At 42.4% G+C, this 17,151-nt stretch overlaps 2 protein-coding genes across 3 annotated transcripts; both read left to right on the forward strand.

Moving 5' to 3' along the window:
• Nucleotides 1-250: 250 nt before the first annotated feature.
• Nucleotides 251-6,842, forward strand: LOC146752589 (kinesin-like protein KIF20B). The gene is made up of 5 exons (XM_085531717.1): nt 251-382; nt 1,600-1,795; nt 4,233-5,434; nt 5,875-6,013; nt 6,742-6,842. Exons 1-3 carry the CDS (start codon nt 266-268, stop codon nt 4,925-4,927), a joined length of 1,008 nt encoding a protein of 335 aa, XP_085387843.1. The 5' UTR covers nt 251-265; the 3' UTR covers nt 4,928-5,434; nt 5,875-6,013; nt 6,742-6,842.
• Nucleotides 6,843-7,288: 446 nt separating this feature from the next.
• LOC146752590 (kinesin-like protein KIF20B) lies at nt 7,289-12,581 on the forward strand. Of its 2 annotated transcripts, XM_085531721.1 has the most exons (6): nt 7,289-7,680; nt 9,189-9,389; nt 9,828-9,908; nt 10,637-10,763; nt 11,309-11,451; nt 12,466-12,581. In XM_085531721.1, the coding sequence occupies exons 1-6, from the start codon at nt 7,456-7,458 to the stop codon at nt 12,544-12,546; spliced, it is 858 nt and encodes a 285-aa protein (XP_085387847.1). In that variant the 5' UTR covers nt 7,289-7,455; the 3' UTR covers nt 12,547-12,581. The 2 variants fall into 2 exon arrangements, with proteins under 2 accessions (XP_085387847.1, XP_085387848.1); XM_085531722.1 differs by lacking the exon at nt 9,828-9,908.
• Nucleotides 12,582-17,151: the final 4,570 nt, after the last annotated feature.

Below are 17,151 nucleotides of genomic sequence, written 5' to 3' on the forward strand. Positions count from 1 at the left end.
TTGAAATGCAGATGATTAAATTGGATGAGTCTGTTGAGCAACTTAAAGAAGCAACTGAGGTAACTTTATCAAGAAGATGTTGTGTAAAATTGTTTTAATACCAACTTGTGGTAGCTTAAAATGCTATTCCAGTAGGCTCCATTAATAGATTTCTTACCGAGCTTAGCTTAACTGAATTTGCCTTTAATGCATTGTGTAATTCAGCTACTTAACACTACATTAGAAACTGATGACTGATTTTTTTTTATTTTTTATTTCTAAGAAAATGAATGCACAAAATGAAAGGATTCGAGAGCTAATGGACATCGTGGTGCAGAAAGATGACATTATTACAGAGCTACAAGACTTAAAATCTCATTTAGAAGAAAAAGTAAAAGATTATGTGAGTTTTACACATCTCCGTATCCTTATACAAAAAAAGAAAAACACTAATTCTATGCTTGTAATCAACACATTTTTGGAAAACTGATTTTCTGTATGTAGCTGGTACTCGCTTGAAATTGTAAACAATTCAAATTTATCTGAAGGTAGTTGTTGTTAACACAAACAACAAAAATATCAGTGTGTTCCACTAACTCCTGCCTCACACTCCTACATCAGAGGAAGAGCAACAGTAAAAGTATATTGAGTAGAGTTTGAAGTACGAGTATGAGTGGTCAGGATCTCCACGTTTTATGCAGTCCATAAAACTTTATCCTGACTAATGTACCGCGAGCTACTGAATATGTGAAGACTAGCTTGATTAAGTATGTGTGCATACCACTTCTGGTGGTTTTTGTTCATTTTTTGATGTTTGGTAGCCTGAAGTAGCTCTGAAAACATTTATAGTTAATTCTGTCACTCAGATCTCTAACCTTGTAAGCTTAGCAACTTGACCCTTCTTAGTCTTTGACTGTCTGCATCACTGCAACTTAGTATTTCCATGGTGTTAAAGCTGACTGTGATGAGTAGTCATGTCCTCACCTATTACTTCTTCCAAGAACAAAGCTCCAACTCTATCTGTGAGATTGTGTGGCCTGAACACTTCTGAGGCTTTTCTTTTCATAAGTTACTAAAGATGAATAATCAGTCCTTGGCAGTGCCAGCATGGCTTAACAATCGTCATCTTGTAAGTAAGGAAGCTTCACTTGTGGTCAAGGACACAATCTAAAATATGCGTGACAGAGCTGACTAAGCTTTAAGGTTGGATTATATCTGTCACGATGAAAGTGATTTTAGCAGCTTAGCAGAAGTGTGATGTGATGAACTTGTATGAGAGCTGACCATTTGCTCTTTGACCATGTTTGTAATTTTGTTGACTTCTTGGAAACAGGAAATTCTTTGATAAACTGGTAAACTCTTGATTGTGTGCAAGTCTTTTACTTTGTAACCTGCTAGGCTCTTGCTTTCCCTTGTATACTCTACCGAGTATTGCACTTGTCATTATCTGAAGGTGTACTTGTTCTGTCTGCTATTGAGATTTGTAACTGATGTCTATAGAGTCACCGGGTAAATATTTTAGCTGTATGGTTTTGTGTAAATATTTGCCTACAGAAGATTACTGAGACTTAAGTGCTCCTTTTGTTAAGCTTCAATGTAACTGATCTTATATCAATACAGGAAAAGACTACCTACCATTTAACTACCATTAAAGCAGAACCGGCAGAAGAGAACACTAATAAAGGAACTGAAAGCAGCCAATTTTCAGTGCTTTCAGTTAAAGCACTGAAACAAGAGAAAACTGAGTTGGAAGTGGGAAGAAAGCACAGTACTGACGAGGATAAGCCTACTGTGGAAGAGCCACCTCCAAAGAAAGGTACAGTTTCTTCCATCGTTGAACAGGGTGTCTTCCAAAACAATAAATTGCTTCCTATTCCGGATAGGAAGCAAAAGGCTGTGAAGCGCGTACCTTATGGTATAAGGAGAAAAGCCACTGTGTTAAACTGTAAATAGAAGTAACTGTTCTGTAAATATCCCTTTTTCAGAAGGTCCTATGCTGTTCATTTTTGAATGCTTAAGAATAAAAGTTTTTTGCACTATTTTTTTCCTTTTTGCTGCTTTTTCCTCATCTGTTGATGCACTTGCAGATTTGGTAATAGTTTTAAAGCAGTTTCTTTAGGATTGTTTCAACTGCTGTTGCTGATCTTCTGAGTAGCATCAGCTGCTCAAGTGCTTTTTTTTGTTTGTTTGTTTTGTTTTACCTGAAGCAACTATCAAAATTGTTGACGACCTGCCAATTGCTCGCTCATGGGCAATATTTGAGCAAAATGGTTTGGATAAGCTCTGATGCATTTAACTTCACTTCTGGGCACAGCTGAGCATCAGTGTTCCTAGAATTACGGAAGGCATATACAATGTAGAAGGGAAAAATCTAAAACTTAGCTGTATTCCCTTCCTTTCTTGTATTCCTCTTGCAAAATATGTGCAAGGGAGAAAGTCAAGGCCTTCTTTGGATGAGATGCTGTTCTTGGATGATTTGTCCCTGCTGCCTTTATTTGGCATAAATATTGAATCCTAATGTGACCACTGAATGGCATCACATATAAGCATCTTACCAGAGACTGAGGGAGGGATGTGGACTCCTCCATACTCCAAATAGTAGTGGGTTTGTTCTAATCATATGACCAAAGCTCTCATTTAAAAATTAATGACAGCAATGCTCCACATAGGAATTAAAATGGGTAGCTGATAGTCACAATGTCAGCATGAAGTTTTCTGTTAAGAAGTACTGAGTATTCAATCATGTTAAAATTTTCTTCTATTTGTGAGTATTAATAGCGTCCAATTTCAAAAACCGCTTAATATATATTCTTTAGCTATGTTAAATATACACAGTAGAACAATGAGCACAGGTATGTTGTGCTGGTTCTTTTGTAGAATTAGTTATATAAGTAGCACGAGCAAAAGTGTTTTAGGAGATGCTAGGTTATCTCAGCTTCAAGTTCAGGGTATTTACACCATTCTCTGAGCTTTTAGGTCTTGTTTCCTATGCTCTGTAATAATGCTTTTTCCCTACTTCCTGTGTAAGGAGCTTCTAGACTGAACATTACACATCTTCTCCCTAGTCTTATTTATCTTGCTTTAGTGCTTGCTTGTTGTTTTCAGCATAAAGTGTTTAGAATACTTATAAATCATATTCCCCTCACTAGTGTTGCTGGGTGAGCAGTCAAAACCCAAAACCTGGTTTGGGGTGGAATATGCCACTGCTGTTTCTTCAGTATGACTTTTAAATCAGTTGAGGGCTGTATATAAAACTCCTTAGATGAGTTAAGAGGCTGTTTCCATGCAGTACATGTGAATCTGTATGTAATGCAGGCTGCACGTGGGCACTATAAAATTCTGCATTGTAGTAATAAAAGGACTGTAAAAGAATCACAATTGAATATATTGTTGTGGTGACCGAATCCCTAGTAAGTCTTGACTTATATTTATTTTTTTTAATACTTAAAGTATGCATATTATGGAATGGACATAACTGGATTCTAAAGCAATGATGAAATACAGCAGAAGTCGCTTTTGATAGAAAGAAAATGCATGTGATTTTAGCTAATTGCTCACCAGTTAAAGAAAAAAACAGCCCCAAGCTAATGGAATATTTATGGAAACTTGAATCTGCAAATTTGTACAACTTTATGAGTGAACTTTATATGCAAAAGAGTAAGTGTGGACAGAAGTAGGAATACTCATATTTTGCTTAGAGATCAACTGAATAAGAGAGACAGATATCAACACTTAAGTGATCAACTTGTCCAGGGTTTTATCTTTCTTTTGAAAGTAAGAGGACTGTGAGTTGGAATGAAATTTCTTAGAGAACTGTTTATCTACCATTTAGATGTAGATGGAGTGATTCCTGGCTGCCTTATAGGGATTGCTGAAGCACGGAAGATAGAAAGAATATAGCTGTGAATTATCTATCTCGTTCCCATGTTTCTTAAATCTAATTAGATTTTCTACTGGTGTGGAGTGGAAGGTTTGAGTAGTGCCATGGTAAAAGTGATCTTCCAGACTGAAAACCTTTTGCTGTTAATTCTGTATAGAAATCTGAGGCACCTGATTACGTGTTCAGAGGACTTGAATTCCTTCACTAGTATCAAATACTATGTGATGTGAGGGCATGGCTTGCATATTTGTGACAGTTTTTCACTTAGAAGTTGCTACTTGGTGTTGTGAACTGCTATGTAATAATGATTTTAATCAATCTGAGCTACATTCCTTTTCCCTTTTTTTTGTTTGTTTGTTTGTTTGTTTTACAGTAGTTGTAAATGAGAGAAAGAAAAAGAACACTGTAGAGCAAAAGAAAATTGAACACATGAAACAAAAGTGCTCCGCGTACCGAAAGGAAGTACTAGCACTGAGGGAAAGAACTGAAATCTTGGAACGTCATTTAGCTGTGCTTGAAGAACAATGCAGAAGAGAAAAAAATAAAAAAGAAGATTTCATTAAGCAGGTAACAAGCCTGCGTATTGAGCTTTCTTTTTCTGAAGAAACAGCTGATGTCCTCCGTGAACAAATTCTGCAGGGTCAAGCTGACTATCGGGAAATTGCTTCTGAACTGGATGAACAGAAATCTATAAATATGACACTAGAAGACAAAAATGCCCAACTAACTAACAACATAGAAGTTGCCAAAGAATATATAATTGATAAAGTGTCACAAGTAAAAGAAATGTGGACCAAATTAGATGAATTATACAAATGTCACTTAGAGTTTCACGCCATCGGTACTGACTTTGTCAGTGTAAAGGATTCCTCAGACTGTGAAAAAGATGAGCCAGGGACATCTCAAATTAGTTCTGCATGCATTCAGTCACAGACTTCTTCCATCTCAGATCTTGTGCAGGACCTCTCCTTTAACTATAGTCTTGAAAGGATTTGGGAAGTATGCAGAAGTATTGTTGATGTTTCCTCACAACAAAGTGCACATCAAAGCACTGCTTCAAGACAATGAAAACCTAAAGGCGGGACTGAATAATGCTGAAAATCATAATCGTCAACTTGTAATGAAGCTATGTGAGATTACAACTCACACTAGTCAGGAAGATGATCTTGTGAATCAGTTACATGAGCAAATAGAAAAGAAAACTCAGGAGTTTGAAGAAAAGACTGCAGAAGATCAGAGAGTGATTGCACAATTTCAGGAGGAAGTTGCCAACTGTGAGGTAAAAATAAGAGAGCTTGAATATCGCCTGGAGGCTTCCAAGACAATGGAAGACAATGTGTCAAAACTCAATGAATTACTTAAAGAAAAAGAATCTATTATTGTTAATCTGGAGACAGTTACAGCAACTCTGCAGGAGAAGTCTGCAAATGCAGACAAAAAGTTTGAAGAGTTAAATAGCAAAGAAGCAAATCTGATTCAAGAAGTTATGCAGCTGAAAAACAGCTTGGAGCAGATGAAACACTCTCTTCGGGAAAAGGAAAAGAGTGAAATGGAGAAAGTGCAACGTATAGAATTGTAAGTAACCACTGAGTTAACTTAGAGCCCTTTGAGAATGAACTAGAGTTAAAAATAGTTAATGGGAACATCCCTTCGACTTAATGCATCTGCATGCTTATCAATGGCCAAACTACTACTTTAGGATGCTTTGGTATGCTACTTGAGTTCCAAGGGTAAACAGGAGTGTGCAAGGAAATAAAGAATAATATGGGGATTTCTGGTGGTTTTGTTGTACATCCCTCAGAATAGCATCTGAATAATTTATTGCTTCAGAATCTGATTATGAGAAGAAAGCTGAAATTCAAAAGTAATTGTTTAAATCTTGTCACTGGTCTAGATAGATTTAAGAGTCTATTTACAAATAGAAACCAACAGGCAGGGCATGGATTAAGCTGTAATTGCTGTTTCCATGAGATGTGTAACAGTAATGTTCTTTGTGTCTTTATTTTTAACATAAGGCTAGAAAATATTCTTTCTGAGAGTTCTGCCCTTGTACTGAATTTGAAAAAAGATTTGCAGAGGAAAGAAGAAGAGTATGCAGATCTAAAAGACAAACATTCTGATGCCGAGAAACAAATTCAGCAACTACAAAGCGAGGTTTGTAGTCAACTGAGCTATTTTTTTCTGTATGATTATGCTTGGCTTTCTGCTGTTAAAACTTCTCAAACTTTAACTATGAAGCTGGAAATTTCACACTAGTGTGGCTAGCAGCAAATCTTAGGTAAAGTTGCCATTGAAGCTCTAGAGGGGACCAGAAGTTAAAACATGGTTTCGCATAGATAATGAACAGAGGAAAGTAAAGTTGGTTGGTAGTCTGGAATAAGGTTTGTGAAGAGAATAGCTAATCTGCCTCTGGAGGGGACTTGTTATTATCTCTACGTTACTGGTGACTTGCCATTGGTATCCGTGGTAACTCCAAAGCCTAAAACCTAAGTCTTGTGAAAAAATGCTGATAACTGGGAAGAAGAATGCTATTTACTTGAAGAGAAATAGACTAATTTCCAGAGGCTCTTTAATATAAGCATGTATATTTTTTTCTTCAATTTCAGCTTCAGTGATGTTAATAGTTAAAATTTAATTATTAAACAAGTAGATATTTTAAAACCCATTTTGCAGGATCTTAGTCTGAAAGTTTATTGGGTGTGCTTGGGGTGGAAAATTGAAGCTTAAAAATGAATTCATGTCTTCCTTGGTAACCTTGCACTTGCTGTCGTTTTCCTACACAGCACTTGTTTGTGAATTCCTCTTTATTTAACAAAGAAGTATTTGGCCAGGTTGGATTACAGAAGTCTTTTAATGAACCGTGAGCTGTGCTTACATTACAGGTGTCCACGATGCGTTCTGTGGAGGAATCCCTCAGGAACAAGATGGAAGAACGTGAAAGGATTAATAACCAGTTTAAGGATGAGCGGGATTATAAAGACTTCTATATCCAACAAATTAATCAGGTATTTTACTTGCTCTTAATTTTTAATAAATGACTGATGCAGGTTTTCCAAGCAACAGGAAAAAGGTCAAAAAAAAAAAAATTGGAGCAAAATGAAAGTGGCCAACTGAAATTAGCGGTAGACCATGAAAGATATTCAAATAATTAGTCACTACAGAGCACTGGCACATTGCTTTAAATATACATATTCAGTGATGAGTACTTGTTGGTTCTTTTTGTCTTCCACTCAAACATGAGCTCTCATCTTCTCAAAAATATTTTATTTACTAGAACACCATCTCTCTGTGTACATTATGGAACTTTTCCATGCAGTTTTCCATGTATTCGTATGTGGATGCTGAAGATTAGGCAGAGGTTTAGCCTTTCGTGTTCTAACATAGCAGCTGTGAGCGTGCAGAGTATGGGGGGAATGGATGACAAAACGACCAGCGTTACAGATTTTGTCCCTAAATAATGTCTCGCTTTCTCTCTTTTGGAGGCAGAATACTGCCTGAGACTGTTAGTGAGACCCAGTAGGGGGTATCTGAAGATCACACAATGAATAGATGTTACTACCTTCCCACACTTGTGCTGTGTTTCAGCTTACGTGTTCATGTGGCGTCTGAGCTTGAGGTTTTACACTGTAACTTTAGAAAACTCGAGATATTTTGGAAGTCTAATGCATAGCCTAATCTTTACTCCTTTTAAATATTTACAGCCTAGGAAACAACAAAGCAAAACTAAAACTGGAGAAAGTATTCCATTAAGATGCAAAGCTGAAGACAATTATTTGTCACATCCATGTACTAGGAGCCTCACTTCATTAAATGAATCTGAGGTTAGTATGAAACTTCAGATCTGAAAATGTTGTGATTGTATTGCTTTTGATAAGGAATGAGTAGGAAAAGATCTCATGTTCTCTAAACAATTCCCAAGTTTTAATTTATTTATCCCTTTCAAGGTGATCAGATCACCTGTTTTTATAGCCTTTGATAGGAATAAAAGCTGTTGAAACAATTGTGTGATGAATTTTTTTCAGGTGCTGTTGAAAACTCTCCTCATGTTAATGCTTATGAAGTGGCTCATGATTAGATAAGTTACTTGGAAAAAATTCATGGAGCCACTGAAACGGGCACAGCAAATTGAACTTATTTTCTTCCTCTGCAGGATTTCTGGATATTGTTTTGTTAGCAGATGATGTTAATCATTCCTATATAAGTTTTTAATTGCTAACTTTCATAAAATAGCAGTTACATATATTTTAAAAACAAAGTATTTATTAACCAACTTAATTCTTGGAAATACAGTGGGTGGTGATACTCCATTCAGATTCTTAGCAGAGCCTGATAAAGTGGCTCTGACTACTTTTTGTCTTTCTACAATCTTTGGTAACTTTTTGAGAGGAAGAAGACTCCCCTCAGGGGGTCGGAACAGTGTAAGTAGTAAAAGCTGCTAGTCTGTGTTTGGGACACTGGAGTTTGCTAGTTACTAGCAGCAGTAGAAGCAGCCATCTACCATTTTCTGATGTCCCCAGCAGCCTGTCTTCCATGTGTTCAACCAGCATCTGAACTCATTTTTGATATGCTAGCTGAATTCCTGCCATAGAGAAGGAGGAGTCCAGGTGATCTCAGTTCTGACTTTGTTGTTCCTGTTGAGAAAAACAGGATTGGGTGGATTGTGGACAGTAAGTGCTGCTGGGGAAATGCATACTGACATTTCCCTGTCACTTAGCTGTGCATTTGCTGCCATTTGACCATGAGCAGGTACATGATAGCCTTCAGCTTAAGTACGGTGTCATTGCTTGAATGTCTGTATTCTCTCCAGGGAAAAGATAGCAATGGAGTTCTTTAATGACTTGTACAGGGCTTGCACCTTGCCAGCTGGACCTTACTTATGTAAATAACATCTCTAGTGTAGAAGAGGAAGGGCAAATTCCCTAAGATTAAGCTGGAAGTTAATCGAACACTTGAATCAAATGCTCCTGTTCCTGCCCAGTTCTGACACAGCAGAGTTGAGATGAAGAAAATCGTGTCAGTTCTACCACCATTCTCTATTAAAAAAAAGTGTAGTTGTCTGTGCCCTTGAGAAAAAATGACTTGTAAAGTATCAGGCTCAGTTTAACATGGAGAACTTTTTTTGTGATCATAGATTGGAAATAATTTTAAATGTAACAAGTTCTAGGAAAGAAGGGTAAAACTCTGCTGTAACTGAAATAGACTCCTTCTGTTACAAGTGTTCTTAGAGCAGGAAAATCGAATGCTTACATATCCTTTTCCAGATGCTTTATAGCTTTTTAATCTCATGGCTACCTTAACACTTGCACTTAAAATTCTTCTGTGCTATCAGGAGCATTTGGAAACTGTCCTCGACTCTTCTGGAGTGTCTGCAGAAAATGGCAAAACTAGTCGGTTCCCAAAACCGGAGCTGGAAATCCCACTGACACCTCTGCAACCTGATAAGACGGAGATAAAGCAGCACGGCAGCATGATACCTTTAGGAGTGAAAATGCCTAAGGCAAAAAAGAAAAGAAGTGATGACATGGATGAGGTATGACCTAGACCCAACAGAAAACAAAATATCTGATGCCTTTTTACCATTCTCATTTAAGCATTAAAAAAATGCTATTTCTACCTCAGTAAAGTAGTTGAAGAATTTAATCAATGAACTGCTTTAATGAACAAAACTAATAGCCAAGCTCAGTGATAATGGTTTAAGAGAAGGGAATTTCTCTTAACTCCATTGTGTATTTTCTTTGAAACATGTAGACATAAATCAGCTTTTTAGACATCATGAGATGTCTAATACTGATATCTTAATGTCCTGTTTTTATAATTGAATGCTTATTTATTATTTGATTTACAGTGGAATAGTTACCACTAGCAAATACTTCCCTACTATTAGCAAAAGTGTTTAAAGTGTTCACTTTTGTGACATCAATTGTTCTTTCCAAAAGAATCATGGCTGAAACTTGTCTTATTTTCCCAGGATTGTGTGAAAAGTGAGAACACGAAAAATACAAAATGTGTCATGGCTTTTAATTCACCCTCTGCAAGTGACGAGAAAATGGTTGTTTTTTGTTCTAGTTTTGAAGCTAGCTTGGGACTTCCTGTAATTGTGTGGTCACACGAAAGAAGCAGTGTCTTATCCTTATGTGTATACCTGAATGGGAATCTTACATGCTTATGAGCTCTTCCTATTAAATTCCATAAGCTAACCAAAGGGCAAGTCAGTCTGTCCCCAGAGCGTGTAATGGCTGTACTGTGTAATGATTTGGAGGGAAGGATATTGCACACTGAATAGTTGGGAAGAGAAGCTTTAGTGTATTATCGTGTGCTTTTGTAAGTGAAGCCCTTGTATTAAACTAAGGTTCATATCATTAATATGCATGGCAGTTATTAAAAACAGATGTTCACATGTGATAGCAGTATCCTTGGCATGGTCAGAGTATGAGTAGTAGATTTTTCCCATTTGTTGTCTTCTGTTTTGTATGTTTGTTTATTTTATGTAATTAGAAAAGCTTATGTAAGAAACAACTCCACAGCTTGGGAGCTACTTTTAAAGAAACTACTGCCTTATTAAGAAACTTTAAGAAACGTATGCCTTGAAATAGCTGAGATTTTGACAACTCCCTAAAGGGTATAAAATTGTCTACATTACTTGCCGTTGTGGTATCATCAGCATAATGAACAGAGGTGTCAGTGGTAAAGCTCAAAATGTCAACTTAAAATAACGTTGAACTAAAATGAAGTTTAAACAATGCTCTTGTTTCACATGTTCACATCTCTGTTGAACAGAAATCCGGAAAAGACTACTTCCTGAGAAAGCAAGTACATGCTTCAAGACTGACTAAAAAGAAGGATGAAACACTGCAAAAAGTTGGAGATTTTATTCAAAGCTCTCCTTCTATTATACACTCTAAAGGTTGGTGTAGAATAAGTTTTATTCCATGTTTTCTAGACATTGTAGAATGGCTTGTTTCTGCTGTAGGCTATTAATGTATGTGTTCTTAGAGAACTTGTCTGCCATGTTAAGTTGTCTTGTCCTTTGATTTATGAAGTAAATGCATTTATTCGTCTCTTCAGAGATTCATTATTACATTTGTGAAAACCTACAAGTATGCAGAGAAAGTTGGTTCTGTCTTGTGCTTCTGTCAGCACGAAAGTTAGGCCAGTTGTTTAACTCCTGCTGAAGTTTCTGACTTCCAGCGACTTCTGAGCCATGATTGTCTTTCATACTCCATTTTAATGCATGCTTTAAGCTGCCGTACCTGAAGCTATAAACTGTTTCAGCTATAGAAGCAATAAAGAACCTCGATGAACAAATACAATTTCTGAGTATTTTCACTTAAATTTTAGGTGTCATTTATAAACCAAGTTTGTTACGAAGCATTTTTTGCATTCAGTGATTTAAAGACTCACAAAACCAGTAAGTTGATTGGTTTACGTATCAAAACAAATTTCTTCTAGCCAAGAAGCTGATGTCAGCAGTAAGTTCTCCTAAATCAAACGAACCTGAAAGTCTCGAAGAAGGAGAGACCAAGCCAAAACGATGCAAAAGGAAGCTGTATTCCACTGCCGTTTCTGGTCCTCTAGATATACCTGCTTCTTCGGTAAGCAATTATACTGTAGTCTTGGCTTAAAATAAACTACTAAGGAGTCCAAACAGACTGGAGGTTTCATCTATTTGCAGGGGGAGGTTGAAAGTACTGAGGTATTTCTTTATTCTACCAAGTCATTCTTGTTGGTCTTCCTGCTGTTCTGTTTTAGTTTGTCCTCAAAGATCTCTGTGTTTGGCTGGCTTACAGTTTACTAAGTAGGTGATGTAGCAATCACGGAGATGTCTTCTAATTTGGAATCATAGATAATTTCAGTGTGTCGGAGTGGGATTATTCTACTATACGCTTTTCTAGAGCACAACTTAGACAGCTTTTTAGGTATGCTTAAACTATGATCTCCTGTCTAAGCCAACTTGCAAAGGATCTGATGTGCCAGTTTCATGACTCTGTCGGCAGCTATTGTGCTAAGACCATTCTTGCTCTGTTGGAACTGCATCTTTTAATTATATTAGAGTCCTTTTTCTGTTCAGCATAGTGATCATTTGCCCATACTGTAATATCCCTCTGAATTTTTTGATGATTTGACGAATGATAGGGGCAGAAACCAAAATGTTATATTTTTTTTCTTAGAGGATGAAGAAGATGAGACAATTTCTTCTCTCACTGTAGTTCTGAGAACATGGAACTGAACTGAGAACTGAAATTCTGGGCAAGTCATAGCTACAGGGATTGAGGCTAAAAATGTTTTCTGAACGCTTCATGTTTCACAAAACAAGTATTATAATACTCTTTTGAAAACAAGTATTTCAAAATGAAAGCTGCCTTCAGGCTTTCCTCAGATGTGTGTGCTTTTTTAAGATAAACAGGATTTTGTACATTCTCCATATTTGTTCCTTGTGATTAAGCTGCATTAAAATGATCTCGGTATCCCATAGTTTTCTGAATAAAATATAATAAGCAAATGCCATTCTGAAATCCATTTAGGGGAAGAAATATGTTTGCGTGGGTCAAGAAGAGCTTGTCAGTCTTGTGTGAAAAGATGAGTAACTTTTGAAATGTTTTCTTCAGGAATCTGAGGAACAAAAGAAGGAAAGTGATCATCTGATCATCAAGCGACGGCTGAGATCCAGAACAGCTAAAAAACCTTGAAGAAGCATGTTTGTTCCCCTTTCTCAGGACATACTTTTATCGTATTATTAAAACTGGTTGTTAATAAACAGTAACAGTTACTCCGTTGTGTTCTTAAATTTATATATAGGTGTTTGTTGCAGAACGGCCGGAGAAAAGCAGACGACCACACCTGTCATTGACATATGATCAGCGAATCTCATTTATTCCTTGGCTGCGTGTACCTTTATAATACGGATAATTAGCTCATACATATTGCAACATATCTCTGTTTCGTTCGATTTGTTAGCCTCAATTATATTGTGTTATCTTGTATTTCGATATCATATTTAGTGAAATAAGTTTTTCCTCCTTAGATTGCCGCTGTTTTATCCCATTCCCCTTTTCCCCCTCCTTTCCGGGCCCCGGGGGGGGGGGGGCATGGGGTGGCTTCCCCTGTCACGGGCATAGGTAAATCTAAGTAACCCGTGACACCATCCAAAGCCAATCTTCCCTCTTTCTGCCTGAAACTGTTTCCCCTCCTCCTATCCCAACTGACCCTGCTAACAGCTTTAGAAAGCCTTCATGCAGCATGAAAACGTGCCTGTGAGCAAACAAGCAGAGAGAGCAGCAAGGATTGCTGTTGCACTGCGTCACGCCGCTCACTGCCCTCTCCTCCCTTACAGGTTTCAAATGGAATTGGTCCCCAAACTGCCGCCCCTGATACACCGCAAGTCCTCCGGGAGCTTCTCTGGGGCACGGAAGCCAAAAAAAGATGAGACTTTGCCACCTCTTTCCAAGGGCAGGAAAGGTAAAGTGGCTTCCAGCTCCTTTCCACGGCACAGGCAACCAACTGGAGGTGGGCAGTCTCTTGCTGACCATCATCCCAGGGCTCTCACTTGTTTCAAACCTTCCTGCCGGCTCAGCTTGGCTTCTTCCCCTTAGATAATGGTTGGCCTGTCCAAAAGGGAAGTGCTGGGTGTGATGTACCCCCATCCCTGGCTATGGCAGGAGGATGTGGGGATCTCAGGCCCTGCCCTCCCCCAGTGGAAGGGCAGGGACCCCAAAAGTCATTCTGCTGCCTTCTTGTCACCAGCCAGGTCCTCTTTCCCATAGCCAACGTCCCTCCTGCAGCCCCAAAACAGAGCTGAGCTGCAGAGAGGAGGAGTGGGGACAGAGATGGTTTCAGGGCTGGCTCTGGGAACAGGCCTTAGTGCTGCTAGTGAACGAGCCAGAGGCTTGATGGCGAATCTCCTCTTCCTTCCCAACTGCAGTGAGATTTGACATGACTCCAACCTACACCAGAAGCCTGAGCACTGCAAGTGTTGACAGCGGGCAGTTGCGAAGGAGACGGAGCTCTCTGCAGAGGGAGAGCATTGCCTACAGGTGAGGCTGGAGGCTGTGGGCTGGGATGTGCATGGGGGTGACCCAACGAGAGCCCAGTCCCTAACGCCAAAGGGTCGCTGCTTGTTTGTGGCTGCCCGAGAGAGGGATGGGGAGGCCAGGAGCCCCCCAGTTCACAGGGCTGGTCCCTCTCCACGTCTCCAGAGAGCCATGGGACAGCCCATCAGCTGTCTGTGGGGAAGGCTGCATTACAGCCCAGGCTCCTGGCTCAGGCTGGCGGGATGCGGCCCCAAAGCCATCAGCCACTCAGGCAGACCCCTCCCGCTCTGTCCTTTCAGTCTTCTGCCACCCATCGGGGCTGTGCTTGAAGCCCCAAAGCAGCCGATGAGCTGCCAGCTGCAAGGCCAGGAGGGAACAGAGAGCCAAGAAGAGCTGGGCCCAACAGGATGGGTGGACGTATCCAATCTGTTCAATCTGTTCAGACGTGTCCAATCTGTTGATGTTGTTGCTGCAGCCCCTTTGCTGTGTCTGCGGCGGTCTGTAGGGAAAAGGGGGATCAGGTCAGATGAAAGCCCCTTTAGGGCTTATGGCGGGGGCAGTCCCGCTTTGGGTTGGGGGTTGTTGTTGATTATGGGACGGGGGTCTGCTCACATCCCCTGTGAGCCCCTCCCCCCCCAACCGCATCCCATAACCCCTGTGACCCCCCCAACCCCATCCCATTCCAGCTCCCTGCAGGTCACACAATGGAGCTGCTGCTGCTGGTCCTGTAGGAGGATGGTCCTATGCCCACATCCCCAGCATCCTCAGCTTCACCCCGTGAGGTTTTTGGGGTCCACATCCTCAGCTTCACCCCAAGGTTTTGGGGTCCACATCCCCACTGGGTGTCCCCAATGTGTCCACAAGGATTTGGGGTCTCACGTCCCCATAGAACCCCAAGTGTCCCCCCAAGGTTTTGGGGCTCACAACCCTGTTGGATATTGGGGAGGTGGTGCCTGCATGCAGCAGGGCTGGAGTCAGGGAGGTCACAAGTGTCTGACAGGGGCGGTCACCTGTACCACAATATAGGGTTATACACCCCCCATAGCCCCCCACCCTTCTTTTGTGTATATGTTGATGTTATTTAATGGGGGGTTGGGGGTCTTCACTCACCACTGCCCCCCCCCCCCCCGAGCAGCACTTCCTCCAGCTCCGCTTTGAATCGCACATTTCCCCACATGCTGCAGTCGTTTCCACACCGACCCCATCGCGAACCCCCCAAAATAAAGCCCCCCCCCCCCCCCCCTTCAATATATACTCATTAATAACACACACACACACACCCTTTATATAGAAACCCGGAACGCAGCGTTGGGTGCGGCACAGCCCCGGGGCAGGAAGCGCTGATGATGGGAGGGGGCCGGGCCATATACACTCATATGGGCCCGCCCCTAAGCTCTGCCCCCCTGCACGGAAGGACACAAAGTTCCCCTGTCGTGGCTGTGGGTGACCACTAGGGGGCGCCGTAGGCATAAAGATTGCCCCCCACGACCCTTCCCCTTCAACCCAATTTGGTTCCAAAGAGACCCCCCCGCCCCCCCCATTAAACTGGGGTCTTAGAGTGCCCCCACTGACTCAAAATACCTCTCCCAACCCACCCTATAGACCCCAAACCCACCCCACTGCACCCTAATCCCACCCCACAGCCCCCTAACGCCCCCCCAAGCCCACCTTAAAACCCCCAAAGGCCACCCCATAACCCCCAGATACCCCCCAAACCCACCCTATGGACCCGAAATCCACCCCTCAGCCCCCAAATACCCCCAAAACCCACCCTATGGACCCCAAATCCAGCCCTTAGCCCCAAAATACCCCCTTAAACCATGCTGGGGCCTTGGGGGCGGCTGTTGCCGGCCCTCAGCCCACAAACCTCTTCCGCTCCCTCTGCCGTTCCCCCCCCTCCGCCTCACGCAACCAGGTCAGGCCTCTTTGGTCTCCACTCCCCCTTCCCCCCATTATCCCTAATGGGTCCGTGCCGTAACCCGCTCCCCCGGAGGGAACGCGTGCTCTGCGGAAATGAGTCCCCTGGGAAACGCGATCCGCTTCACTAGCGTTCCGTCCTCGCTTTGGTTCCTACGGCCTACAGAGCCGGAGGAAGGCGATCCCGGGAAGGGGGGGGGGTGTCCTCAGAGGGGTGGGGACGTGTCAGCTGTGTCTCCACGGAGGGCTGTGTGTCCCCCCACTACAGGTGGAGCTGCTGCTGCTGCTGCTCGAGTACCCCCGTGGGCGCCCCCCCACCACCACCCAAAACGAAGGGGGGCTGCGGGGATACCTGAGAGTATTGGCTCGGGCGCCCGGCCCCCCCCGGCCCAAAGCGTGCAGCCGCTACCTGCGGCGTTTGGCCGCCCGGAGCCTGGGGGGGTTACGGGAGGGCTTTGGCACGATGGGGAGCCCCGGAGGGGGGTTACGGCTTTGCCTCCGTTTGGAGCCCTACGACGCGACCCCCCCTCATCGCCTCCACATCCTGGCGCTGCTGCTGCAGTTGGGGGGGGGGCTCAGGGCTGATCGGTGCGGTTGGAGTCGGGGGGAGCAGAATTAAGGCTCACCCTGCGCCCCTCCCGCTTTCCCCCACACACACACTCCTCCCGGTCAATGCCCTATTCAGCTCCTAAGGCCCCGGGCGATGGGGGGTGTCTCCGACTCCTCTTTGCCCCCCCTTCCTTTACCCATAGCAGCTCAATTGCGACCCTCCCCCCCCCCCTTGGGATGCCTCCAGGTGACGCCGCATGTTTGACACCATGTGGGAAACACTGGGGGTGGGACCCGAAAGCCAGTTGGTGTGGGAAAGGGCTCGGTCCCCCGCCGCCATCACCCCCTTCGTGTTGGATGAAGGGGACGGAGATGGGGGGTGGGTGGCGGCCGCCTCGTTGCCCCCCCCGCGGTCTGGCCATAGGAAATAATTCATCTCGATGGTTTTCTTATGGATTCATTTGCTTCCTCGAGGTTGTCCTGACATTCGGCAATTTCCTTCAGTAGCGTTTCGAGCCTTTTCACTTCTGCATCCTTCTGCTGTAGAAATATCACATTCAAAACAGGACGAACCAGATCATTTTAGAAACAATTACAAGCCAAGTTGCATTTTGGTGTTAAAAACAGCCATAGACTCATAGAATAGCCTGGGTTGAAAAGGACCACAGTGTGCAGGGTCTCCAACCAGCAGACCAGGCTGCCCAGAGCCACATCCAGCCTGGCCTGAAATGCCTCCAGGGATGGAGCATCCACAACCTCCCTGGGCAACCTGTTCCAGTGTGTCACCACCCTCTGTGT

This window comes from Coturnix japonica, unplaced genomic scaffold (genome assembly GCF_054131305.1).
Source record: "Coturnix japonica strain WE unplaced genomic scaffold, WE-NBRP24 Scf044, whole genome shotgun sequence".
Taxonomy (NCBI): Eukaryota; Metazoa; Chordata; class Aves; order Galliformes; family Phasianidae; genus Coturnix; species Coturnix japonica.